Source organism: Meriones unguiculatus, chromosome 7 (assembly GCF_030254825.1).
Source record: "Meriones unguiculatus strain TT.TT164.6M chromosome 7, Bangor_MerUng_6.1, whole genome shotgun sequence".
NCBI lineage: Eukaryota > Metazoa > Chordata > Mammalia > Rodentia > Muridae > Meriones > Meriones unguiculatus.
The window spans coordinates 46,005,908-46,032,265 of record NC_083355.1 but is presented as its reverse complement, the minus strand read 5'-3'; the positions used below and the strand labels follow the sequence as shown (position 1 = coordinate 46,032,265).

Here is a 26,358-nt window from a genome sequence, read left to right as displayed (position 1 = left end):
ATATGCATTGGGGGAAGGTAAAAATGAAGAGAAGGTCATCTGCCTATTTACCCTTTGCCTGTTTGTGGACTGAGCAGGACTTACGTCTACTGCAGCTTAGATTTTTGTATAGACCAAGGTTGGGCTGTGTAAAACCCACTGAAGTAATTGTAAATGCTTTGTGTTTAAGGAAGTTGGCTTCATTGATCTAGATTATCTATTTGAGGGGATGGAGTTGTGCCCAGCGTTCTTCTGTTACACTCTAAATTTTCTTGACACATAGAGCATGCCTCCTCTTTCATTTTGTATCTTCATGATGTATGCGCATTTTCTTCATCCTTTGCTTGATTATTGGCTTTTTTATCACTCTTTTAAAAAATAGCTTTGGTTTTATTGGTCTCTTTTGATAATTTGATTTTCAGTTTCAACTGATTCCTACTTTGTGGTGTGTGTTGGGGGAGGGTGCACAGGTGTGTATTTTCTTGCTTCCTTTGACATTAAGTCATTCTTCTTTTTCTCAGTTCCTAACTTTAGATCTTGTTTCTTTTTCAGTGTTTGTATTCTGTAACATTAATTTCTTTCCAAATTCTGTTTGCTTTTTCCTCTATAATCTCAATAGTTGTCTTTTTCTATGTATCAAATTCAAAGTATAAGTCTTGGAAACTTAACACTTTATCATGGTGCAGCAAAGAAGAACAAGGAAAAGAACTAAACTATTTATATGATTGTGCTGGCTTGAATGGTTATGGTTCCCATAGATTCATGTGTTTGAATGCTCAGCCCACAGGGAGTGGCATTATTTGGAAGGATGGCCTTGCTGGAGAAAGTACGTCACTGTGAAGATGGACCTTGAGACTTCATATATGTGTTCAACCTATGCCCAGTGTGAAATCCAGTCTCCTCCTGGCTGCTTGCAGAAGACATTCTCTTCCTGGCTGTCTTTGTATTAAGATGTACAACTCTCAGCTCCTTCAACACCAAGTGTGTGTGCATGATCCCATGGTTCCCACCATGATGATAATGGACTAAACCTCTGAAACTATAAGCCAGTCCTAATTAGATACAAATATGAAACTACTGATTAAAATATCACCTAACCACTAAATAGTTTGTAATATACCAACTTCTCCCTCACACAGGCAAATACATTTCAATAACTCGGAAAATGTCTGAAAACAAAGATAGTACCAAAATTATTTTTATTATATTATTAAAATTTTTTAAATAATTTATTCACTTTATATCCCAATTGCAGCCCCCTCCCTCATCTTCTCCTTGTCCCACCTTCCCTCCTTCTTCCCCCTTTTCCCTTTCCTTAGTCCTCAGAAAGGGGGAGACCCCTGTCCCCCACCATCTGACCTCAGCCTATCTAGTCTCACTAGAGCTGCCTGCATCATCTTCCTCTGTGGCCTTGCAAGGCCACCCTGCCAGGTGGAAGTGATCAAAGAACAATCAACAGAGTCCATGTCAGAGACAGTTCCTTATCCCCTTACTAGGAGACCCACATGGAGACTGAGCTACCTATGGCCTACATCTAAGCAGGGGGCCTAAGTTCTCTTCTTGCATGGTTTTTGGTTGGTACATCAGTCTCTGAAGGCCCCCCTGGGCCCAGATTTCTTGGCTTTGTTGGTCTGCTTGTAGAGCTCCTGTCCACTCGGGGTACTTCTATCCATCCCCCCGACCCCCTACACACACACTTATATAAAATTCCTACTGGTCCTTGAGCATCGGAGATCTTTCATTCTTCTGATATCCTTTTCAGTTTCTTTCTTCAAAGACTTGAAGTTATTTTCATACAGGCTTTTCACTTGTTTGGTTAGAATTACACCAAGATGTTTTATATTATTTGTGACTGTTGTGAAGGGTGCTGTTTCCCTAATTTCTTTTCCAGACAATTTGTATATAGGAGAACTAATAATTTTTGAGTTAATTTTGTATCCAGCCACTGTGCTGAAGATGTTTAGCAGCTCTAGGAGTTCCATGGTAGAATTTGGGGGGTCACTTTTGTATACAATCATGTGCAAATAGTGATACTTTAACTTTTTTCTTTCAAATTTGTATTTCTTTAATCTCCTTTTACTGTCTTATTGCTCTAGCTAAAACTTCAAGTAGTTTATTGAATAGATATTGAGAGAGTGGACAGCCTTGTTTTGACCCTGATTTTAGTGTAATTGCTTTAGGTTCCTCTCCATTTAATTTGATAATGGCTATAGGCTTGCTGTATATTGCTTTTATTGTGTTTAGGTATGTGCCTTGTATCTCTGATCTCCCCAAGACTTTTATCATGAAAGGGTTTTTGTTTGTTTATATGGCACATTACGTTGATGGATTTTCATATGTTGAACCATCCTTGCATCTCTGGGATGAAGCCTACTTGTCATGGGGGATGACTTATTCGTTGTGTTCTTGGATTCAGTTTGTGGGTATTTTATTGAGTATTTTTGCATCAATGTTCATAGGGGAGATTGGTCTGAATTTCTCTTTTTTTGTTGAGTATTTGTGGTTTAGGTATCGGTGACTGGCCTCGTAAAATCAGTTTGGCAGTGTTCCATTTTTATTTTGTGGAATAGTTTGAGAAGTATTGAAATTAGCTCTTCTTTGAAAGTCTGGTAGAATTCTGCAACTAGACTAAAACCATCTGGCCCTGGGTTGGGTTTTTTTTGGGGGGGGGGGGTCTGGGAGACTTTTAATGACTTAGTCTATTTACTTAGAGAATATAGGACAATTTAAATTGTTTACCCAATCTTGATTTAATTTTGGTACATCTATCAAGAAAATCATCCATTCTGTTTATATTTTTCCAGTTTTGTGGAATACAGACTTTTGAAGTAAGACCTAATGATTCTTTGGATTTCCTCAATGTCTGTTGTTGTATCCCCCTTTTCATTTCTGATTTTATTAATTTGAATACTCTCTCTCTGTCTTTTAATTTGGCTAAATGTCTGTCTATTGTGTTGATTTTCTCCAAGAACCAGCTCATGGCTTTGTTGATTCTTTCTACTGTTCTCTTTGTTTCTAGGTGATTGATTTCAGCCTTGAGTTTGATTATTTCCACCCATCTACTTTTCTTTTTCTTGAGTGTGTTTGCTTCCTTTTTTTTTCTAGAACTTTCAGGTGAGCTGTTAAGTTGCTAGTATGAGATCTCTCCAGTTTCTTTTTTGAAGGCAGTTAGTGCTATGAACTTCCTTCTTTTTTAATTTTTAATTTTATTTTTATTAATTACAATTTATTTACTTAGTATCCCACCTGTTGCCTCCACCCCACCCCATCCCCTCCCAATCCCACCCTCCCTCCTCCTTCTTCTTCTCTTATGCCCCTCCCCCATTCCAATGATAGGTGAGGTCCTTCTCCCCTTCCATTTGGCCCTAGTCTCTCAGGTCTCATCAGGACTGGCTTCTTTGTCTTCCTCTGTGGACTGGTAATGCTGCTCCCCCTCCTCAGGTGGAGGTGTTCAAAGAACCAGCCCATGAGTTCATGTCAGAGATGGTTCCTGTTCCTATTATTGGGGAATGCTCTTGGACACTGAGCTGTCATGGACATCAGAATAGGGAGAACAGGGAACAAGACAGGAGTCTATCACAGAGGGCCTCTGAAAGACTCCACCAAGCAGGGTATCAAAACATATGCAGAGATTCATAGCCAAACTTTTTTGCAGAGTGCAGGGAATCTTATAAAGGAAGGGGAAATAGAAAGACCTGGAAGGAACAGGAGCTCCACAAGGAGATCAACAGAACCAAAAAATCTGGGCACAGGGGCCTTTTCTGAGACTGATACTCCAAACAAGGATAATGCATGGAGATAACTTAGAACCCCTGCACAGAAGTAGCCTATAAACTTTCTTCTTAAAACTGCTTTTATTGTATCCCATAAGTTTGGGTATGTTGTGCCTTCATTTCCATTAACTTCTAAAATGTCTTTAATTTCTTTCCTTTCTCTCTCTCTCCTTCCTTCCTTCCTTCCTTCCTTCCTTCCTTCCTTCCTTCCTTCTTTCCTTCCTTCTTGACCCAGTGGTCATTAGGTAATGAGTTGTACAGTTTCCATGAGTTTGTTGACTTTCTATTGTTTCTGAAATTCAGATTTAATCTGTGGTGGTCTGATAAGACACAGTGTGTTATTTCAATTTTCTTGTACATGGTAAGGCCACAGAGAAAGATGATGCAGCCAGCCCTGATGATACCTGATAGGCTAGGGTCGGATAGAAGGGGAGAAGGTCCTCCCCTATCAGGAGACTAAAGAAAGAGCATAAGGGGAGAAAAGGGAGGGTGGGTGGGACTATAGTGGGGACACAAAGTGAATAAATTGTAATAAATAAATAAATAGGAAAAAATAAAAAGAATTGCTTTGTGTCCAAGTATATGGTCGATTTTTAAAGAAGGTTTCATGAAGTGCTGAGCAGAAGGTATATTCTTTTGTGTTTATGTGAAATGTTCTGTAGATACCTTTTAGGTCCGTTTGATTTATAGCATCTGTTAGTGTCATTAGTTCTATGTTTAATTTCTGTCTGGATGACCTGTCATTGGTAAGAGTGGGTCTTGGAGTCTGCCAGTATTAATGTGTAGAATTCGATGTATGTTTTAAGTTTTGGCAATGTGGGTTTGTTTTTGTTGTTGTTGTTTCCAAATGTGGGTACCTTTGTATTTTGGTCATAAATATTCAGAACTGAGATGTAATCTTGGTGGATTTTTTTTTTTTTTGCTTTGTATAAAGTGTTTTTTCATGACTCTTTTAATTAATTTTGGTTAAAAATCTATTTTACTCGATATTAGAATGGCTACTCCAGCTTGCTCCTTGAAAATCTTTTTTTCAACCCTTTACTCTGAGTTTATGTCTGTCTTGATGCTGAGGTGTGTTTCTTGTATCCGGCAGCATGTTGGATCTTGTTTTCATATCAATTTTGTTAGCCTGAGGTGTTTTTTTTTTTTTTAATTGGGGAATTGAGTCTGTTGATGTTGAGAGATATTAAAGACAAATGATTGTTAATTCCTGTTATTTTGATGTTGGTGATGGTAGTGTGTGTGTGTGTGTTTCCTTTCTTTTTGGTTTTGCTGGTGTGGAATTATTTACTTCTTGCGTTTTCTTGGGCGTAGTTAACTTTCTTGTGATGGATTTTTCTTCAAGTATCTTCTCTAGGTCTAAATAGATATTGTTTAATTTTAGTTTTGTCATGAAATATCTGTTTTCTCCAACTATGGTGGTTGAAAACTTTGGTGGGTATAGTAGTCTAGGCTGGCATCTGTGGTCTCTTAGAGACTACAAAAGATCTGCCCAGGCCAACCATTTTGGCCTTTAGTGTTCCTGTTGAGAAGTCAGGTATAATTCTGCTAGGTCTGCATTTTCCCTTGCAACTTTTAATATTCTTTCTTTGTTCCATACATTTTGTGTTTTTATTATTATATGGCAAGAGGATTTTCTTTTCTAGTCCAATCTATTTGCTGTTCTGTAAGCTTCTTGCATGTTTATAGGCATCTCTTTCTTTAGGTTACAGAAACTTTTTTCTATGATTTGGTTATATAATAATGGGAAGAGGGACTGCTTCTGACATAATCTGGCCTGCTCTTTGATCACCTCCCCCTTACCAGGCCACAGAAGATGACAATGCAGCCACTCCTGATGAGATCTGATAGACTAAGATCAGAGGAGGACCTCCCCTATCAGTGGACTTGGGGAGGGGCATGCATGAAGAAGTGGGAGGGAGGGTGGAATTAGGAGGGGAGGAGGGAGGGGCTTATGGGGGATACAAAATGAATAAAGTGTAATTAATAAAAGTTTAAAAAAATATTTTCTGGACCATTGAGCTGGGAATCATTTCCTTCCACTCCTATTATTCTTAGGTTTGGTCTTTTCATAGTGTCCCATATAGTGTGGATGTTTTGTGCCAGGAAAATTTTAGATTCAACATTTTCTTTGACCAATGTGTTGATTTCCTCTATTTTATCTGATACTATTGTCTTCTGTGCTTGAGATTCTCTCTTCCGTCTCTTATATTCTCTTGGTGGTATTTGTGTCAGTTGTTCCTGTTCTCTTCCCTAGGTTTTTTCATCTCCCAGATTCCCTCAGTTGGTTTCGTTATTGCTTCTATTTCCATTTCCAGGTCTTGAACAGTTTGCTTGTATGTTTCTGCATTTTAAAGGATTTATGAATTTCTTCCTTAAAGGCCTCCACCATCTTCATAAGATTAGATTTAAGGTCATTTTCTTGTGCTTCTGCTGTGTCAGGTTATCCAGGGCTTGTTGTAGTGGGATAACTGGGCTCTGGTGGTGCCACGTTGCCCTGGCTGTTATTGATTGTGTTTTTAGGCTGGCCCTTAGCCATCTGGGTTTTGCAGTTATTACAGATTTAGACACTAATTTCTGAGTTTATCTTTGTTGGATGGGTGTTTTCTGATTTTTCCCCTTGGCTTCTGTTTCCCTTCTGTCTCCTGGCCTGAGTGGCCTGGAGTTCTTATGACTAGATAGTTTTCAGTTGCAGTAGGGTGTCTCCTCTGGGAGTTTTGTGGCCTGCATGGCCTGTGGTGCTTTGACTACTAAGATTGCCTCTGGGGTCCCCAGCACTAGGGTAGCCTGGGGTCCCAGGTGCTAGCAGACACCCCAGAAGCAGGCTGGAAAATGAACTACAGGGGTTGGGGTACAGTTTAAGGTGATGGATGTGTTTTAGGGGAATGTGATAGGCAAAGATTTTGGGCAATAGGCTGCTGAGAAAGCAGGCAGAGTTGTGGGGCAGGAAAGGGGGCACAGCACATGAGTGCAATTTTCCACAGTTGGGAGTGCTTTCAGGGGAGTGGGTGGGCAGGGGCTTGGAAGAGGCCTTACCAGTGCCCCCATGCTGGCTGGCCTCCAGGAAAGCAGGCAGAGTTGTGGGGCAGGAAGTGAAACACAGGGCATAGAGTCCAGTTTAAGGATGTCGGGAGTGCTTTCAGAGGAGTGGGTGGGCAGGGGCCTACCTGGTGTTTCTGGTGCTGGCAGGCTCCCTGGAAAGCAAGCAGAGTTGTGGTGCATGAAATGGAATGCAGGGTATGGGGTGCACTTTACCAATGCTGAGTGTGCTTTGTGGAGAGTTTGCATGGGGAGGTTGATGATTGAAAGGGAATTTTATGTAATTACATTTTAATTTCAACAAATAAAACAATTACTAAAAAAATAAATATGGAGACTCCTCAAAATTACCATTTGATCCAGCTATATATCACTGTGTGTGGAGAGAGAGAGTTTTATTTAACTACAAAGGAAAATGGAAAAAAGTTATATGGATCAATATTTATGGAATGAGATATCATCATGTTAGGTGCAATAGAGCAGACAAAGAGAAACAAGGAATTGAAAGAGTTGCTATGATCAAAGTACAATAAATTCATGTCCAGAAATGTTATAAAAACCCATCACTTTGTAAAATCACTGTATTAATTAAGTTTTGATCTAAAAATTAATGAAAGACAGAAAATAATCAACCCTGTTGTTAATGCTGCCTGAAAGTGGATACAAGAGCAATGAGGAAAGTTTAGATTTAATTGAAAGCATACTCACGAGTCGGTCACATACGTATACTAGTGGTTGGGCTAGTAGTTGTCTGCAGTAGCTGGATTGGAGACTTCTAAGACCAGAAACCATGTTACCCTGGCTGCTGCTCCTCCCCCTCCCCACAGCATGTGGCTCGCTGCTTTGCACATGGTAGGTACTTAGTGACTACCCCTCAGGAGTTATTTAATAAGTCAATGCATAAGGTCTTATGTGAATCACTTAACACATCACGCCATATCACAGAACTTAAAAGAAAACAGGTAGAAATATAATATTATAGTGTGTGTGTGTGTGTGTGTGTTTGACTCTGTGTAGATGCACTCACAGAAATTGAAAGCAATAATGATTTCCAAACCTTATGAATTTATCACGTTATATATATATATATATATATATATATATGTATGTATTAAGTGTGTGTGTGTGTGTGTGTGTGTGTGTGTGTTTGACTTCTGTGTAGATGGAGTCACAGAAATTGAAAGCAATAATGATTTCCAAACCTTATGAATTTATCACGTTATATATATATATATGTATTAAGTATGTGTGTGTGTGTGTGTGTGTGTGTGTGTGTGTTTATGTGTATATAGTCACTGAATGACCTATGGCAATGTATCAAGTAATGCAGTGTTTGATTCTGATACTTTTTTAAACGAACTCTTTATTGACAAATAATTCACCTTGCATGCAATTTACACATTTCGGTGGTTTTTAGTGTGATATAAGATTTGGAAGTCATTATTGCTTTCAATACGTGTGTTGCCATCCACTGCAGAAGTCAAAGAAGATAATTAGCAGCAAAGTCAATGAAGATTAAGTGAAGCATTCCTGAGAATATCAGACTTGGAATGAACCCAGAATCCTTGCTGTGAACCTAATTTGTTTAAATATGTGTCTTAGAGTGGTATAGCAGTAAGTGAGAGGGAAAAATACTGGCTGTATTACTAATGAGCTTCTCTGGGACTCAGGGATCCCGGGAGTCAGGGCCCTATAGAAAAGAAGACAATTGTAGGGATTCCATCTGGAAATGCACAGTGTGGAAGCAGTGTGGAAGCTGGGGCTGGATGGAGCCACAGTCAGACCAGTTAGGTGAGCTGGCATGGGGTTCAGACGCGGTGACCATCTAAAATCCTCTTTCACAGATACCAGTGTCCTATAGTTCTAAAGGACAGTTCTGTAGGATAGTTTAGAAGCCAAGAGCCTTATTTTCACCCATCACCAGTACTAAGTCTTTTCTTTGTGTGAAATTGGGGATCCCCATAGTTCTTAGCAGAAAACAATCTGTGATATATTTTCAGTATTTTATACTTTACAAGTTAATTATTCTAAACGCGCAGTTCTGAAAGGTGATTTTTTTTTAGTTTGGTTCTTTTTTTTTAATTTTTCATCAATTACACTTTATTCATTCTGCATCCCCCCATAAGCCCCTCCCTCCTCCCCTCCCAATCCCACCCTTCCTCCTCCCTCTGCATGCATGCCACTCCCCAAGTCCACTGATAGGGGAGGTTCTCCTCTCCTTTCTGATCTTAGTCTATCAGTTCACATCAAAAGTGGCTGCATTGTCTGTTAGGAATTATAGAAAAGAGATGTGATCTGTGGACCTGCGTGTAACCTCTGTAACCTCTACATCTCTTTTTACAATTCCTAACATTGTCCTCTACTATGGCCTGGTAAGGCTGATCCCCCCCAGGGGGAAGTGATCAAAGAGCAGGCCAATCAGATTATGTCAGAGGCAGTCCCTCTTCACATTACTATGTAACCCAATTGGACTCTGAACTGCCCTGGGCTACATCTGTGCAGGGGTTCTGGGTTATCTCTATGAATAGTCCTTGGTTGGAGTATGAGTCTCTGGGAAGTTCCCTGTGTTCAAATTTTCTTGTTCTGTTGCTCTCCTTGTGGAGACCCTGTCCTAAGAAGAAAACAGGAAACAACCTAGGAACCTACCACAGAGGCCCTCTGAAAGCCTCTGCCCTACAGACTATCAAAGCAGATGCTGAGCCTGATGGGCAACTGTTGGGCAGAGTGAATGGATTTTATGAAAGGTGATTTTTAAAGTCACTGAAATTTGAGTGTAAGGCCAGTAAATGCCCTCATTTTACAGAGATTATAGGCAAGTAGCTAATGGAGCCTGACACCTGCGGGTCTCTGAAAACAATGAGTGAGGTCTAGAAAACAGTGTGTGGGAGACCATCCCGGAAACCCATTTACATGCAGCTAGTTTTCATCACTGCCCGTCAAGTGCTTCTCCCTAATTTTAGTATGTTTAGAAATAAACTCACGTTCTCACTTGAGATAAGACCTGTTGTGTGGTTCTCACCTCTTCTCCCTTATACCAGTGTTTGGGACTCATTCCATGGGTGTAAGTCAGAACACATTTGGAATAAAAAAAAAAAAAAAAGTACTGCATCAATGTTACAGAACCTAGTGGTGATGGCATTGTGTCTACCAAATGGCACAGCATGGTATCTCTAGAGAACATGGCTTTATGAGGTATTTTCTCATTAGAATGGCGTTTGTCAAAGAAGAATAAACTGAAAGAATGCAGCCCTGGAGTGCTGTGTGTATCATAGCATGGTCCTTAAAATCTTAGGACGTCTCTCTCCATTGCATTTCCTCTTATGCCTCTAATGCTCCTTGGTCGTGAATTAGTTCATATTTGTTGGTGTTTTACATATTTATTTGTATGTGGTATACATAGGTGGACTTCCTCATGTATATATACTTATGTGTGTGTGTGTGTGTGTGTGTGTGTGTATAGGGGCTTGAGATTGACATCAAATGTCTTCCTCAACTGTTCCCCAAGATTTTCTGATCCTAAAGCGGAAGCTCCCCGTGAGGCCCAGCGAGCTCTGAGATGCCTAGTCTCCGTCCCCTGGGCTAATGTTAGTGACGCATGGCCATGCGCGGCTTCTTATGCCTATGCTTAAAATCCAAACTCAGGTCCTCACACCTGTGTGCGGACTTTACCCACAGAGCTCTCTCCTCGGCCCCTTCCTGGTGACACCTTCTTAAGTGGAAAAGAAGTGAAGCAACCATTTGCCCAGTTTCCCAGTCAAGAACTGGATACAGGGCTAAAGAGATGGTTCAGTGGTTAATAACGTGAGCTGCTCTTCTAGAGGATCCAGCTTTGGTTCTCAGCACCCATGTGGTGGCTCACAACCATCCACAGCTCCATTTCCAGGGAAACTAATGCTCCTTTTCGGTCTGCATGGGCACTAGCAAGCATGTGATCATGGACATACATGCAGGCAAAACATCCACACACGTAAAACAAAAACAAATCTATCTTAATAAAGAATCAAATGCAAAGATTTGGAAAATTTAGTGTCTACAGATGGCAAGATAGATTCTCCTACCTAAATTGTCACCACCTGAGTCCTTCAGGCCTTTCTGCAGTATAAGTAGCCCCTGTGTGTGTAAGTGACCCTTGGACTGCAGTGGACTAGTCATTTCCTTCCTCACAGCTTCTATAGCAAGCGGCTGAAGAAGTAGGAGGGTCTTCTTTTTTAGGTAGGAGGGGTAGATGCACACCAGCAAGGAGGTGGGTGGTGGTAGCCAGTTTTGCATGCTACCTGCTCCAGGATGAGGTTATGAAGAAGAAGCTCAGGAGAACTGTCAAGGGGACAAGGCTGCGTGGCCATTTAATTTGCTTCCATTTAGCTGCTCATGGTGCACCACACCTCAGCCTCCAGGGAGGACATGCGGGAACTGTAGCTTTTGAAAAAGTGGAAGAAGTGCTGTGGGTAGGCCTCTATCAAGGAACTCATTATTTTGTCCGTGGTGGCCTGGCCTTTGGCAAAGTTTCTATCTCCCAGAGGCCCATGACTCTGTTTTTGTTGTCTGAGAGTTTTCTAGTGGTTTTAGAAGAAGCAGGCCATTTGTTTTCATCATGGGCCTTGCCTTTGTGTATGGACTGATTATCCTTATGACTTTCTCCTCAAGAGTTCTGAAGAGTCTGTAGCATGCCAATAGCAACTTTTTAATGTGCTAGCACTACTATCCTTAAAATAGTTTCATATGTCATGTTAATTATATATAAAAATTTCATAGATAAGCTATACCTCAGACCATGTCCTAATAAGACACATATTACTATTCACTTAAAAGAGACTAATTCAAGAACAGATATGCAATAAGTCTAAAATGCATACTGGATTTTGAAAAAAGAAAAAGAAACATGGTAATATTGATGACCAATAGAAATTAATGGTTTTGTTATATGGACTTAAACAAAATGTTAACATAATTAATTTTGTTTGTCATTTAAACATGTTGATTAAGATTAAATAAAAATGATAGATAAATGAGTAAATTATATACATTGAAATAACATCAACAAGAAACTAAAAGTATATATAAAATTGATGAATTTCACGAAGATAGTTATGAAGTCCAGAGAAAATATGTTGTGTTTCTACAAATAAATTGGAATTATTTATACAGCTTATATTGTGGCTTTCTCATACTCCTAATGGTCAGTTTCACCCTTGTTTAATCAGTGCTTTCTATTGTGATTGCTTCTAACTTTTTCTTATGCATTTATTTCATTACCATATAATTAATGGTTATAACTGTTTGCACTTATCACGGACAACATGATGCTTTGAAGGCTATACACACTGCAGAATGGCCAAATCTAGCTAGTTAGCAATATTCCTTTATTCACATAGTTATCATTTTTGTGATGAGAAAATTTTATGTCCATTTTAAAAATATTTTTAAAGCTCACAAGTGAGCCCTTGTCCCATGCAGTCCATACTTCTCTTACTAGGGGAACCACATGAAGTCTAAGCTGTCCATCTGATACATCTGGGGGGGTGCAGGTCCAGTCCATGCATGGTCCTCGGTTGCTGCTTCAGTCTCCACAGGCCCCTCTGGGCCCTGGTTACTTGGCCCTGTTGGCCTTCTTGTGGAGCTCCTGTCACCTCCAGGTCCCTTTCTCTTTCCTCCCACTTTTTCCATCCTGATGTAACTTTATGAGCTGGAGTAGATGGGAAAGGGAGCTCCCCTTATCTGAGGAACAGAAGAGGGAAGAGCAGGGAGACAGGGTGGGAGGGTGACACTGGGAGTGGAGGGTGGATGGAGCTACAACCAGGATACAAAGTGAATAAAAAAACTAACTAATTTAAAAAAAATTTTAAAAATAAAAACTTTTAAAGATATTTTTAAGAACATGATATGTTGCTATCTATAGTCACTCTTTTGTATGCTAGATTTCTGCAACACATTCTTCCTAACTGATATCTTTCAACATCTCTTCAAACCATGTACACCATCAAAAATGGTTTTGTGTGTGTGTTGGTGAGCAAAATCCAGGTCTCACACACCCTAGACAATTTCTTTACCATTGAGCTGCATCCCAGCCCCATTTTGATAGTTTAAAAAATTCACTAATGCATGTGATACTGTTTGTAGGATAGATTTCTGTTGAGCATTTGGAAAACTTTCATAAACCACCATGGGTGATGCCTAAGATGCCAGTGAAAGGGTCTATTTCTTCCTAAATTGGCCAGAACTGATCAGCTGTTGAACTTAATCCTGACACCACTGTCATGAGCCTCCTCTAAGAAACTGTTTTCATATTTATGAGCTAGAGGACTTGAGGCTGCGGATCCCTTTGGTTTAACACACAGTGCTCACTTGCCAATCCATCTCATTGGTTGCTGGGGACCAGCTCCAGCAAGGTCAGAGCTTGAGAAGGGATGTAGCAGGCGATGTGAGGAAGTTGCACCGGACAGCAGCTTGAATCTCAAGCCGCTAGGAATGTTTTATCTGTGACTGCCCTCAGGAGGCGGTTCACAGGAGGGCCGACCTCCCAGGCCACACAGTTTACTTTATATCCACAACAATGATGACATCAATCTATATTTGCATTTCAAAAATATCTAATACGTGACTATTTAACCAACATAAATCAAAACATCCATGAAAAATCAGAATCATAAAATTTAATAATCACAGATCAGCCTGTCTCTGAGATTAAAATGTAGAGATGTGTGCTACCATGCCCCAAAACTTAAGAACTTTTATTAGAAATATTTTTTTCCTTCAGTTTATTTAGCACCAGTCCTAATTGTTCGGAAAGGAAAATGAGTAGCTCCTGTTGTTTACTGAGGACGTGACACAATGGGAGACATACATGCAACATTAATTGCCTCCTGGTTTCTTCAGTACATATGAGTAACATGTTTTTTCTCGTTATGAAAGTCAGATCATTAAATTTGTCAGACTGGTGACCTTATTAAGTGTGGTACTTCTGAAAGGCTTTGTTCCTCTTTTAATCAGGCTTATGTTTCACGTCTTCTAAGAGCACTGTCAGCTTCCCCTTCTGGGCGACCCACACAGACCATTGACCCCCCCCCCCCACGCACACACTCTGCCCTTCCTGTCAGGGGTTTTCTGAGAAGATGTTTCTTTCACTTCTACTTTTGCCAGGAGGTTGTTGTTGTTTTGTTATTTTGATTTACTAGTAAATTTTTCACTTATTTTGGGTTTCAGGGTTTGGAAAACAAAAATTGAGAAAACCTGTGGTCTCTGTTTCCGTGTCCTGTCTGCATCCTGATGTGATGAGCACGGAGACGACCACCTCCCTCAATAGGGGAAAGGGACAGGAGAGAGGAAAGAATTGTCATCCAGGGTGACTGTTTCATGGTTATTCTCTACGTGTTCACACATTCAGACAATTCAGGGACTATGTTTAATTCCTTGATGCTTGGACTGGTTTATTTGGACTGTCTACTCATTATCCTCATCTGTGAGGTTTCCTCCAGATTCCACACCCCAACATGCCAGGCATTCTCAGACACTCTCCTATCTGAAAACAAGGCTCTGAATCGGGACTTTCCAGACTCAACACTTGCTTAATAGGTGTGAGACCTTGGATGAACACTAAATGAGTATAAATGTCTGGTTATTTATCTTAAAAATAAAAGTAACAGTATCTATCTCATAGAGTTGTTATAAAAAGTAAAGATGACCATGTATTTCACGTGAATAACCTGGTATTGGGAAGCAGTGAACTGAGACAATCGTGCTCTAGACTAGCAGTACCATTGTCAACATTTTTAGCATCACTATCACCGTAACATCACTCTATAGTGATAAGAATGGTGAACAGTTTTCTGATTTGTGTATTATTGGTACCTATTTGTTTATCCAGTTCCACTCATGGTACAATTATAAAACTTCTTAAAATCCAGTGTTGAAAACTAAACATAGTATGTTGTAGGTACCTAGCCTGTGCTGAATAGTTCTATGTCAACCTGATACCAGCTAGCATTCTTTGGGAAGAATGAACCCCAACTGAGAAGTTGCCTCCAACAGACTGGACTCTAGGCAAGACTGTGGAGCAATTTTTTTCTGGTTAATTGTTGATTTAGGAGGTTATAACTCATGGTGGGTGATGGCACTAGCTAGCATAAATAAGCAGATGGAGAAACCCAGTAAACATCATTCCTTCATGGCTTCTGCATCAGTTCCTGCCTCCAGGTTCCGGCTCTGCTTAAGTTCCTGCTGTGACTCCCTCTGATGATGAACTGTGATGTGGAAGTGTAAACAAATCTTTCACCCAGGTTGATGATGAACTGTGATGTAAAAGTGTAAACAAAACAAATCCTTTCTTCCCAGTTTGCTTTTGGTCATTGTATTTTATCGCAGCACTAGAAATTCTAACTCAGCTACAGCCTTTTTTAATTTAAGGTTGAGATGGGTCTTATTAAGTTGCCAGACTGGCTTCAAGCTTACTATATGGCCCAGGCAGGCCTTGAACTTCAGATCCTCCTGCTTCAGCTTTCCAGGTAGCTGGGATAACAACTGTGCTTTCAGGAAAACATTCTTATAAAATCCAGTACCACTGAATTCAATCCATGCCCTCATATCTTTGCTTTATGCAACTATTACACACTTGGGAAAACAGAAAGTAATGAAGTAATCTTTTATGACCACAAGTGTTAGATTTAGCTTTTAAATTTTTTCTTAAAAGTTCTGCGTGGTGTATATGCTTGTATATTCATACAAACCATTCTTTGAAAGGTTAAGAAGTCAACATGGAAAGAAGAAATCAAACTCATGTCTCAGGGTTCCTCCTCCTGGGCCTGCCCATCCCCCCAGAGCACCAGCACCTGTTCTATGCCCTGTTCCTGGCCATGTACCTCACCACTGTTCTGGGGAACCTCATCATCATGATCCTCATTCTACTGGACTCCCGTCTTCACACGCCCATGTACTTGTTTCTCAGCAACTTGTCCTTCTCTGACCTCTGCTTTTCCTCTGTCACAATGCCCAAGTTGCTGCAGAACATGCAGAGCCACGTTCCATCCATCACTTACGCAGGCTGCCTGGCACAAATGTACTTTTTCCTGCTTTTTGCAGACCTTGAAAGCTTCCTCCTTGTGGCCATGGCCTATGACCGCTACGTGGCCATCTGCTTCCCCCTGCACTATACTATCATCATGAGCCCCAAGCTGTGTCTCTGCCTGATGGCACTGTCTTGGACACTGACCACAGTCATCTCATTGTCACACACTCTGCTCATGGCTCGACTCTCTTTCTGTGCTGACCACGTGATCCCTCACTTTTTCTGTGACATGTCAGCTCTTCTGAAGTTAGCTTGCTCTGACATTCAGATCAATGAAATGCTGATATTTATCTTGGGAGGACTTGTCATTATTGTCCCATTCCTGCTGATATTTTTATCTTATGCACGAATAGTGTCCTCCATCCTCAAGATCCCCTCTTCTAGAAGCATCCGCAAGGCCTTCTCCACCTGTGGCTCCCACCTCTCTGTGGTATCTCTCTTCTATGGGACAATCATTGGTCTCTACTTATGTCCATCAGCTAATAACTCTACTGTGAAGGAGACTGTCATGGCTGTGATGTACACAGTGGTGACTCCTATGCTGAACCCCTTCATCTACAGCTTCAGGAATCAGGACATAAAGGGAGCTTTAAAAAGGGTGTTTTCAAAGCAGACGGCTAGTTTGTCTCTGAGACAGTGACTCTAAAAATTAAAATATGTTTTCAAATATAGGCTCAATTTCAAATAGTAACACATACAGGGGCTTTTGTCAAGTTTCAGTAGATAGAGTCTATCATGCCTATTAAATTTACCACTGTACTTCATGTGTGGCATAACTTAAGCTCTGACACACCCTGAGTGCTCCTTTATTATATTTAAGTCTGAATAAACACTGATGCTGGTGTACAGTGTTCAAAAATATACAGTTGTTTCCAATTCCCTAAAAGCAGCCTCAACTACTCAGTTACTTTGGTACTTTGCCTCTGACAAATACACTTATTTAATAAGGACTGTTTTCAACCCAGTATGCTCATTCCCTCAAAAATGCGTTTGTTCTGTGGAGTCATCTTTCTTGTTTTAACTTCCTTATGGGTTCTTTCTCATGTGTTGATTAAAAACTTATTTAATGATTATATTCCAAAACTATGATTTCTTTTCGAATTCATGGCACCAATAATTTGTCAGCTAATGGTGAGCACTTCTGTTGGTGATGTATGTCTACATATTGGATGTTAATTCCTCCTTTGAACTGAAGTTGTGTAATCTAGAATGAGCCTTCCAGGCCCATTTTATGTCGCTTATTTTACAAATAGTAAAATGGTGACCCATGGTGTAGGCTAAGGCAGTATGAATACTGATAGGGCTAGAATCTATTTATTATTCCTAGGTAAATTTTATTATGTTGAAATAATGTGATGCTCTTTTTTTTCTTTAAAAAAAAGTACAAACATTTTGAAGATAGGTGATTGCTAATTCCTAAAATGAACAAAACATTGCTCATTGCTTAACATATTATTATTCTAGATGATTTCTTGACTCAAGTGCATTTTCATATTTCCTAAAATATGACTTTAAAAAGCTATCTTTGAAAAGAAATCTTCCTAATAATGCCAATGTGTCTTTATTTTTCCAAAGGCACACTGACTACTAAAATGGTGACTACCTGCTTGAAGGTATCGAGGTAGCAAAATCAAAAGGTCTCCTGCAGTTCTACCCCCTTCTCTATCAAAGTAGTTAAAAGTTGTTATCCTAAATCTTGTCTATGCACAGACTAGGAGTGTTTATAATAAATAAGTAGAGTTAAATTCTTGTCTAACTGCTTTCACTAAAAAATATACTGTGATGGCAGCATTTCACACACGGACTTGTAGTGGTTTTTTTCTGTTCTGTTTTGAGACAGGGTCCCTCTGTGTTACTCAGGCTGGCCTTGGATTTGCAGCGATCTTTCTGCCTCCGCCTTTTTAGTGTGTGTACTGCCACCACACTTGACAGAATTTGTAACACTTTTAGAATAATGTATTTCAATAACTTACTTTTAGTGGACATTTCATTTATTTTTCTTGATTTAAATAATACTCCGTCAATTTTATGTCCTAATCACAAAATTTTGTAACATTGTTCTATTTTCCTAGTGATACATTCTCAGAAATAAGTATATTAGCTCAAGGAATATGAACATTCTATAATTGTCTGGAAACTGCCAAATTCCTGAAGACATTCTTCTACTAAATAGGGGTGTGATTGCTTCTTTTGTGTCCCTAATTTTTCTTTCAGTTGTTTATTGCCTTCATAGCTAAAATGTGAGACTTTACTGTTTTTCAGGTGAATTACTGTGTGTATTGATGAAGTTTGTTGGCCAGTTTTCCTTTCCTGTGTTAAGGCAATGTCCTTGCCTTAAGCAGCTCTCCTTTCTTTTTCCTGTTAAGGATGCTGTCACTTTATCTGACTGTAGCTCTTTCCTCCACTGACTATTTATCTACTTTTCTCTTACTAGAGATTTTAAATTTGGGGAAGAAAAAGAAGCTGCTTTTATTTCCTGATGCATGTTTATCTAATCGTCTTTGGAAAGGAGTTTTCTGCTACAATATTGTGCTGTTCTCATACTCTCTGTGCAGTCTTAGCTTCTTTGTCTTTTATTTATCTCTATTCTGATCCACTTGAAACTGAGCTTAGGAATAGTCTTCCTTTTCCTCTTCTGTCCATCACCAGCAAACCAGATGCTACTATCTTCAATACTTAACGACACTCCTCTGCATTGTGCTGAGCGTCCATCTCAAATTTGTTTGCTTGTTCTCATTTCCAGAGGCCATGGCATTCCTGTCCTAGTATAGAAGGTACGTTTTGACAGACAAACATCTAACATATCTGTGCAGCTTAAGAGCAGGCTTCGTGTCCAGCAGTACATGGCAAATAGAAAACAAACTGAGCTGATATTTTTAAAGGCGTTTTGTTTTTGTTTCTTTTGCTTATATATCACGGTTTCTGATTTTGAGTTTGCATGGGCTTTCTCTGGATGTAGATGTGTGTATTTCTGAATCTGTATGTGTTTTTTTGTGCCTTTTGGGCTATTTTTCTTTGTTTTGTCATATTCTAGTTTTTATTTCACTTAATTATATTTTAAATGCCTATTGATTTTCCAGTGAGAGAGAAAGATAGGGTATGGGTATGGGTGATTGGGGAGAATCTGGGAGTAGTTGGGGGTAGGGAACCTATGATCAGAATAATTGTATTAAAATCTATTTTCAATAAAAATAGATAAAATAAATGCCTGTGTGAAGATTCATTAGTTTTCCCCAGGAAGGTTCTCTCTAATTGGTCATCCAATAGCAGGTGGTCATCTCTCAAGTCACACACAAACAACAACACTAATGGACAGGGGCCTGTATTTGTACATTTATGTGAACATGTATATAACAATAATAGTTAAATAGAAAGAGACCATGAATTTGAAAGGGAGTGAAGAAAAGATATGGGAAGGTTTGGAAGGAAGAAATGGAGAAAGGAAATGGTGGAATTATATATTAATTTGAAAAAATGTCAAAAATAAAAATACTTTGAATGAGGAAAAAACATAATGACTTTCAGAAACAAAATCAACCGTTGGGATTTAATAGTAATAAAAATAAAAACTATATTTTTTTTCAAAGTATTCCTGAGATATCTTTCTTTCAAACATGCTTACAGTCTATTTTATTAAGTTGTATAACAATGTTTAGAAAATACATTGCAATCATATTGCTATGTTGGAATTACATGAAATTAAATATTTATTAAGCAAAGTGGGTTGTTTGTACAAAATAAAATATAGAATATCTTTCTACTTATCTGAATTTTCTCAGTTGAATTCTATATATTGCTTAACTTGATGATTATACTATAACTTTTACTTTTACTCCTGGATACTTTTAACAATTTTAGAGTAGATCACAACTGTGTTTTTGTTTAAAAAGTTACTTCTTTGTCTGGAAATTGTGCAGCAGTGCACATTCCATCAATGTGTAAAATAAATATATAAATAATATGAAAGAATGAAAGAATGCTAGAAGAAGAACCAAAGCAAACAAATGTATGCAGAAACGTGCTCAAGGAGTTTAGTTTCTATGTTGGTAACTAAAAAATGGTCAATAAGGTGGAAAAGGTGGAGCACACTACTGTTTACCACAGAGCGTGAACTCCTCGGGCTTCTGACTCAGGATCAGCCTCTAGTTTCCCTCGTCTCCTGTGTTGTACAACATGAATTCCTCATGGCCTCCCGCTCCATGACATTTGCCATAAACAGTTCATCAGGAAATGTCCACTCCATCCCGTAACAGTGCAGAGGTGGGAAGGCATATCTTAAACTGCTGAAGTATTGATAAGGGACTGATGAACCCTCAGTGGAAGCTGTCACCAAGTGTTCATGTCACCAAGTTAGGACCGTGATAGGCAAGCTCTTCTGGATGTATTATTTCAAGAAAGAAAGGGAAACTGCAGAACAGAGAAGCTGGCATGGCCTCAGAGGATGATCTAAGTAGGTGAAAGAGAGTGTTGTCTCTTTGAATGTTCACAATGCAAATAGAGAATATAGAATTCATGAAGAAAAAATTAAGTTAAAATCGCTTTGAAAATATACAGCAGTATCTCAGGAAAGAGCCTCATGGCGGTGACTGACATCACAGCACAGGCACTCCCGTGTCCCCTCCTTCTCCACTTTTCCATTCACTCATTGACGTTGTCATCACTCTGGATTTATGTTGCATAGATGATTGGATGCGCTTATCTTTAACTTCTGTTCTATTATTTTTCCAAATTTAAACTAGCCTGTATTTTGAGCATCCAGACAATGAAGGCATCCGATTTGCTGTCATTCAACGTAGTGTTACATACCACTATGTAACTGCACAGTCATATTTGCGTGGTATCTAATTCTTATTCAACAAGGGGTAAGTCTGCGTAGAAGCACCACTAATAAAACTTGAAGGAAGGGTGGGATAAATGAGACTGCATTGGTTTAGAAATAGCACTACTACCGACATGCCAGTTAACCCAGACCTTCCGTTACTCAACTTGCGGTGAAGCTCTCCATCTAAACCCCCTTTTTAGGGCTCCTTTGACCTCTTTGTTACGAAGACTATAGATAAAAGGGTTCAAGGTCGGTGTGACCACTGCATAGACCACACTGGCCATGCGGTCATAGCGAGCTGAGTAGGAGGATGATGGCCGGAAGTAGACAGAGAGGACTGAGCCAAAGAAAAGCGACACCACCACCAGGTGGGCCCCACAGGTGGAGAATGCGCGGCGCCGGCCTCCTGTGGTCCGCACTCTGAGCACTGCCACAAGGATGCATGTATAGGAGAGGGATACGAGGAGCAGAGGGGTCAGCACCACTGCCAGGCCCTCCGAGAAGATGGCAGTCTCTGCAGCTGACGTGTCAGAGGTCGCCAAGCTCAGCATCACGGTCATGTCACAAAAAAAGTGTCGCACTGGGGCGCACCGCGGGTAGGAGAGCGCGGAGATGAGCAGGGTGTGCAGCAGGGAGTGCAGATGGGCCACAGCCCAGGACGCGGCCACCAGCGCAAGGCAGCGCCAAGACGTCATGACTGCACTGTAGTGCAGCGGCCAGCACACGGCCACCGCGCGGTCGTAGGACATGGCTGCCAAGAGGTAGCTCTCAGTGATGCCCAGCGCTACAAAGAAGTACATCTGGGCAAAGCAAGCCTGGAAGGACACAGCCTGGCCAGGGTGGAGCAGGGTGGCCAGCAGTCTGGGGACAGTGACTGTGGTAAAGCAGACATCCACGAGGCTCAGGTGACCCAGGAAGTAATACATGGGCGCACACAGGGCCCCGTCGGACCTCACCAGCACCACCATGCTCAGGTTTCCCAGGGCATTGAGCAGGTAGATGCTAAGGAAAAGCAGAAACAGCAGCGGGTGGGCATCTGTGCCATCCACCAAGCCAAGGAGCTGGAACTGGGGTTGGTATGTGAGGTTGGTCACAGCCATGGAGGTCAGGTACCTGTGGGAATGCTGAAGGGAAAGATGCAAGAGGAAACCTAAGTTCTAGGAACCCCTACTAGATCTCCTAGACCTCCAGGCACCATATATAATTTTAAAATTAAAGACAGTACTTGAGATCTATTTTCTATTTTGCCTGCATGTTTGTCTGCACCACGTGCATGCCTGGGGATCCAGGAGACCTTTCATCCCTGAACTTGGAGTTGCAGGTGATTCTGAGCTGCCGTATGGGTTCCCGGAACTGAGCTGTGGTCCTCGCAAGTGCAGCCAGTGCTCTTGCTGCTGAGCCATCGCCGGCTGGTTTTTAATACTGTGTATTTACACATGTGTTTCTGCTTGCTAAAGTGGTTTGAAAACCATGTCTCTCACCCAATAATCCCAACTTTATGAGGAAACTTAATTTTGGAAGTGTGCCTTCTAGGAGTCTCAACCTGTTGGAGCAAGTCCAACCTCCCTCCCAGTCCAGGCTTTCAGGGCCACAGTAAGGCAATGTGGCAGTTCTGAGCCTCAAGCTTTTCTTCTTAATGAGAAGAATACAACTACCCATTTTGGAGTTTAATAGGAGGATAAATAGGTGAGTTTAAAATGCTTGGCAGGTGCCTAGCAGGTAATAAATGCTCATCATTTTTGTCCTTTGGTCTATCATCATCATCATCATCATCATCATTATCCCCTTAGTCAAGCAATTAGATGGAGGTGGATATATAGGGTTCAGGCCATCTGGACACCAGCCTAAACCTTATCCTAAGACTCTTCCTGCATTTGCATTTCCTTACATGTATACTAGCTTGGGGACTGGAGAGCACTGCCTATAAAGGATAAGAAGGCAGAGACACTCTCCTCCTCTCAATGGCTCAGTCTCTCATGCAACGTCTTAGATCTGCTGCTGTGGTACAAAAGCAGCTAGCCAGTGTGTAAATGGATGCACATGACTGAGTCCCAATAAAACTGCACTTATCAATGGGGGGTCGGACTGTGCTGGACCCATGGGCTGTGGTTTGCTGACACCATGCCAGCTGTTGTAGAAGATGGGGAGATGGACAAGCGTTAGCTTCTTGCCCTTAAACGGTTTTCCCAAGAGCGAAGAGAGTAACACTTTCCTAATTTTTGCAAACTGAGTGGGACGTAATTCTTTCTGGAGAGATTTGGAGGAGTTCAAGGGAAAATTAGCTGAATTGGGTCTTTGGGAATGGGAGGGAGTTTATTAAACAAAACTGCTGTTGCATGGGAGTGGAGAATTGCAGACAGTGGGGAAAGTGTGGTTGGGGTTGGTGGTATAGGAAAGAGAGCCTCAAACACCTACAGACGACAATGGGACAAACCCTGCCCTTGCTCTGAACTCAGCTCATGAAATCAGTTGGACAGAAAACTTCCAAATTTCTGTAAATCAGAAATAATACTCTCATTTGCCCCCGTTTGACATCTTCTCTGAAAGCCTCACACTGAACTGCTCTGAAGCTGCTAAAGCTGTCCTATGGCTGCACTGACCGCCCATCAGCTCCCAAGAGAGCAGATAAGCTTTGGTGTGGCCCTAGAAGACAGGGCAAGTGCCCGATGTCAGCATGTCTCCTCTTGACTCCTCAGTTAGATGCTTGATGTCAACATTAAAGGAGACAGCGCACTGTAAGGATTAAGTAGAGAGCAGATACTACATTGTGACAGCTCCCTTCCCCAGTACCTGACGGCTTCTCTGCTCTCTGGTGGGTTCCTGGTAATTCTCGAGGTAGAAAGTCTGATACTGGAGGGCCATCATTTTAGCTGAACTCCGCTTTCATGTAAATACCACAAATAGATTCAGTTTTAGCCTCCGGGAATGGTGTGTACCCAGCTAGCTTTCTCTGCTGCTTTTTAAAAGTAATATGTTCTGTGTCTGACACGCCATTTTTCTTCAACTCAAATACCCATGGTGCTTGAGATCCAGTCTTCAAGGATCCAAGTTCCAGGTCCTTTTCATTCTGGTCACTCTTTGCTTTGGGTGTTTTCTTAGCAGAAGCAGACACAGACAGTGTTCCTGCTGGAACTGGATTGTGTCTAGTTTCCTGGGAAAGTATAATGGCTCAACCATACAGTTCATGCCCACTTCTTAGCGCTTTATCCAGTGCTTGACTTAAGCACTGGACTGAGAACTGGAATTACAGAGCTAAGTTAGCCAGTGACCTTACCCACAAGCAATGAGAGTGTAAAGCAGCAATGCATTCCTCTGACTGGCAGATTTAAGGGAGATTCCAATGGAGACAGGAGGTTGGGGTGAGTTTGGAAGCATGAGTAGGCCAGTAGAAACAGACTCACAAGAGTGGGAAGAACATTGGCAAAAAGGGAAGGACAAAGTGAAGGTACAGAAAGTTGATTTGTGGGAGGGTGGAAGCTCAGATGTGCCCCCTTTTCCCTAACACCATGCAGAGTGGGAGGAGATGAGGTAGGGAGGAAGATAAGACAAGCAGGGATGTGCAAGAAACAGCGGGGGTGTGCTGGGCTCCCTCACCTCAGGCTGCTTGCCAGCCTCAACACTGCCTGAAGTGTCTGAAGGATGCTGTCCCTCCTGGCCAGAGGTCCCCCGTCAGGGGGGTAGATATATTGCCTTCCATCCTGAGGTGAAGTGTCTTCATCTTCAGTGGGTTTCCTGTGGGCTAGAGAGAGGGAAGTCCAGAGCAGCAAGGGCCTGGGTGTTCCTCCCACCCAGCTTTCGTGCCTGGCCAGCTCCTGAGACACTCGTTGAGACAGTATGGACAGCTCAGGCTGCTGCCGAAATTTTCCCAACATGGCTCCCAGAATTCTAATCAGTCTTACCATCAGCTGCTTCCAGAAGTTCCCCCTTCCCTGGAGGCCAGCCTGCTTGGCCTTTTCACTGCTTCTTATACATTTCTCATGAGCCTTCCCAACATATCTTCCCTGTCTAAAATGCTATTCCTACCCTACTCCAACACCCAGACCTAGCTCCCCTCCCTTCCCAGGATTCCCACGCCCTCTCTGAACCTCTGGAACTTCCTTTTTCTCCCTTCTCTTCTAGCTCTTATTTACACCAGAACTCAGTTGCTGGTGAGTTTTTTTCCTCTCTTGCCACTGAAATTACCCTCTAAACACAGTTTTCAATTGTCTTTTCACATCTGGACTTGCCAGGGCTTTGTCCTAATTCTCTTGGAAATCTGGGAAGGCTCCACAGAGGAGGTGGCAGTTTGAAACCAGTCACCAAACAGACAACTCTAGAAAAGATTTTTTTTAATAGAAAATTATAAGAGGAAGTTTAAGGAAGTCACATGATCTCTTTGATGTGCTTTTTCTTCCCCTTAAAGTGGCAGAATTAAGAGCTAGGAATGGTGGCCCATGCTGAGCCTATCCAGAGTTTGAAACCAACCTGTACTATATATATATATATATATATATATATATATATATATGTATTCTACCTCCTCATAAGCATCTAGCAAATACAGTGCCTAACAAACGTCACCCCTCCAGCCCCAGACTGTTCTTGATGTGAGGTGTGTCGGCTTTCTAAAACACCTGCTGCAGGGCTGAGTTCTGGATACTCACACTCCTTCAGTGCCCCGGGTAATGCAGGCACTGCTTTGAAATGGTCAGGAAGGACTTAGTTAAGAGAGCAGAATGAAGCAGGGGTACATAAGATATAGGACCAGTAACCTTGTCTCCCAGGCAGCTGCTGCCCTAAGCCTCATCACGGTCAATTATGCACCAGCGCCTCAGTTGCACGAAGCCCCACAGTGACGCAGGCATGTCCTGACATATCCAAACACACAGACACATCAGAGACACACTCCCACAAAGACATGGTCCACACACTCCAGAAAACATGTGTCACATGCACCTGAGCACAGGGACAAACAACAGAAACACACAGTGCTCATACAGCACAACCCAGCACATGCCATCCATGACTCCTGTCAGCCTGTCCTTGCTCTCTGTGGCAGCAGGTCTGTCTGCCAGAACAGCATGGGCAGGAGAAACGGTGTCTCCAGCATTCTCAGCTTACACGTTTCTGTCTACTGCCTTGAACCCCATTTCTCCCTGAACAGCCCCATTGCTTCTCTCAACAGAGTCCACATAGCATTCACTTCAATGGCAACTTTAACTTCTATCCCAGGATGAACCTTTCTGTTCCAAAGACAACGGTCTCTCTGCTCTCTGTCAACTCCTCATTCATTTCTTCTCGACAATTTGCTCAACAGTCTCAACTATTGTATTTACTCTCTGGCAGGCAGGCACTTGAGCCCTGGGCAAGGAGGCCACCTACAGATGAACATGACATAGTCAAGAGTGCTAAGTGTCCTGTTTTGTTACCAGGCAATCAGTTTTGGGTGTCTTACCCAGTACCGCAATGCTGTGCTCCAAGGTTGAGGCCCAGGGAACACTGCACCTGAAGTCACCCAGCAATCCAGGGCCCAGCCAAATTTCAGGCATAGACTCTGAATCCAGCCAGTCATTCCCAGCCATTCCCACACCATCTGACATGCACTGGCAGGTGCTTGTGTAGCCTTCTCCCTCAGGTGCTTGATTTGTCCACCTTACCAATCTACCATGGTCCTTCCTACCCAGCAGCTCACCTGTGAGGTGCCTGGG

The 26,358-nt window shown here is 41.5% G+C and overlaps 2 protein-coding genes across 2 annotated transcripts; one reads left to right on the top strand and one right to left on the bottom strand.

The window, feature by feature from the left end:
- The first annotated feature begins 15,538 nt into the window (after positions 1-15,538).
- On the top strand, positions 15,539-16,489 carry LOC110539949 (olfactory receptor 1-like). Its single transcript, XM_021626766.2, has one exon. The coding sequence runs from the start codon at positions 15,539-15,541 to the stop codon at positions 16,487-16,489; it is 951 nt and encodes a 316-aa protein (XP_021482441.1).
- Positions 16,490-20,826: 4,337 nt separating this feature from the next.
- LOC110539945 (olfactory receptor 1L4) lies at positions 20,827-21,771 on the bottom strand. Its single transcript, XM_021626762.1, has one exon. The coding sequence runs from the start codon at positions 21,769-21,771 to the stop codon at positions 20,827-20,829; it is 945 nt and encodes a 314-aa protein (XP_021482437.1).
- Between the last annotated feature and the right edge of the window lie 4,587 nt (positions 21,772-26,358).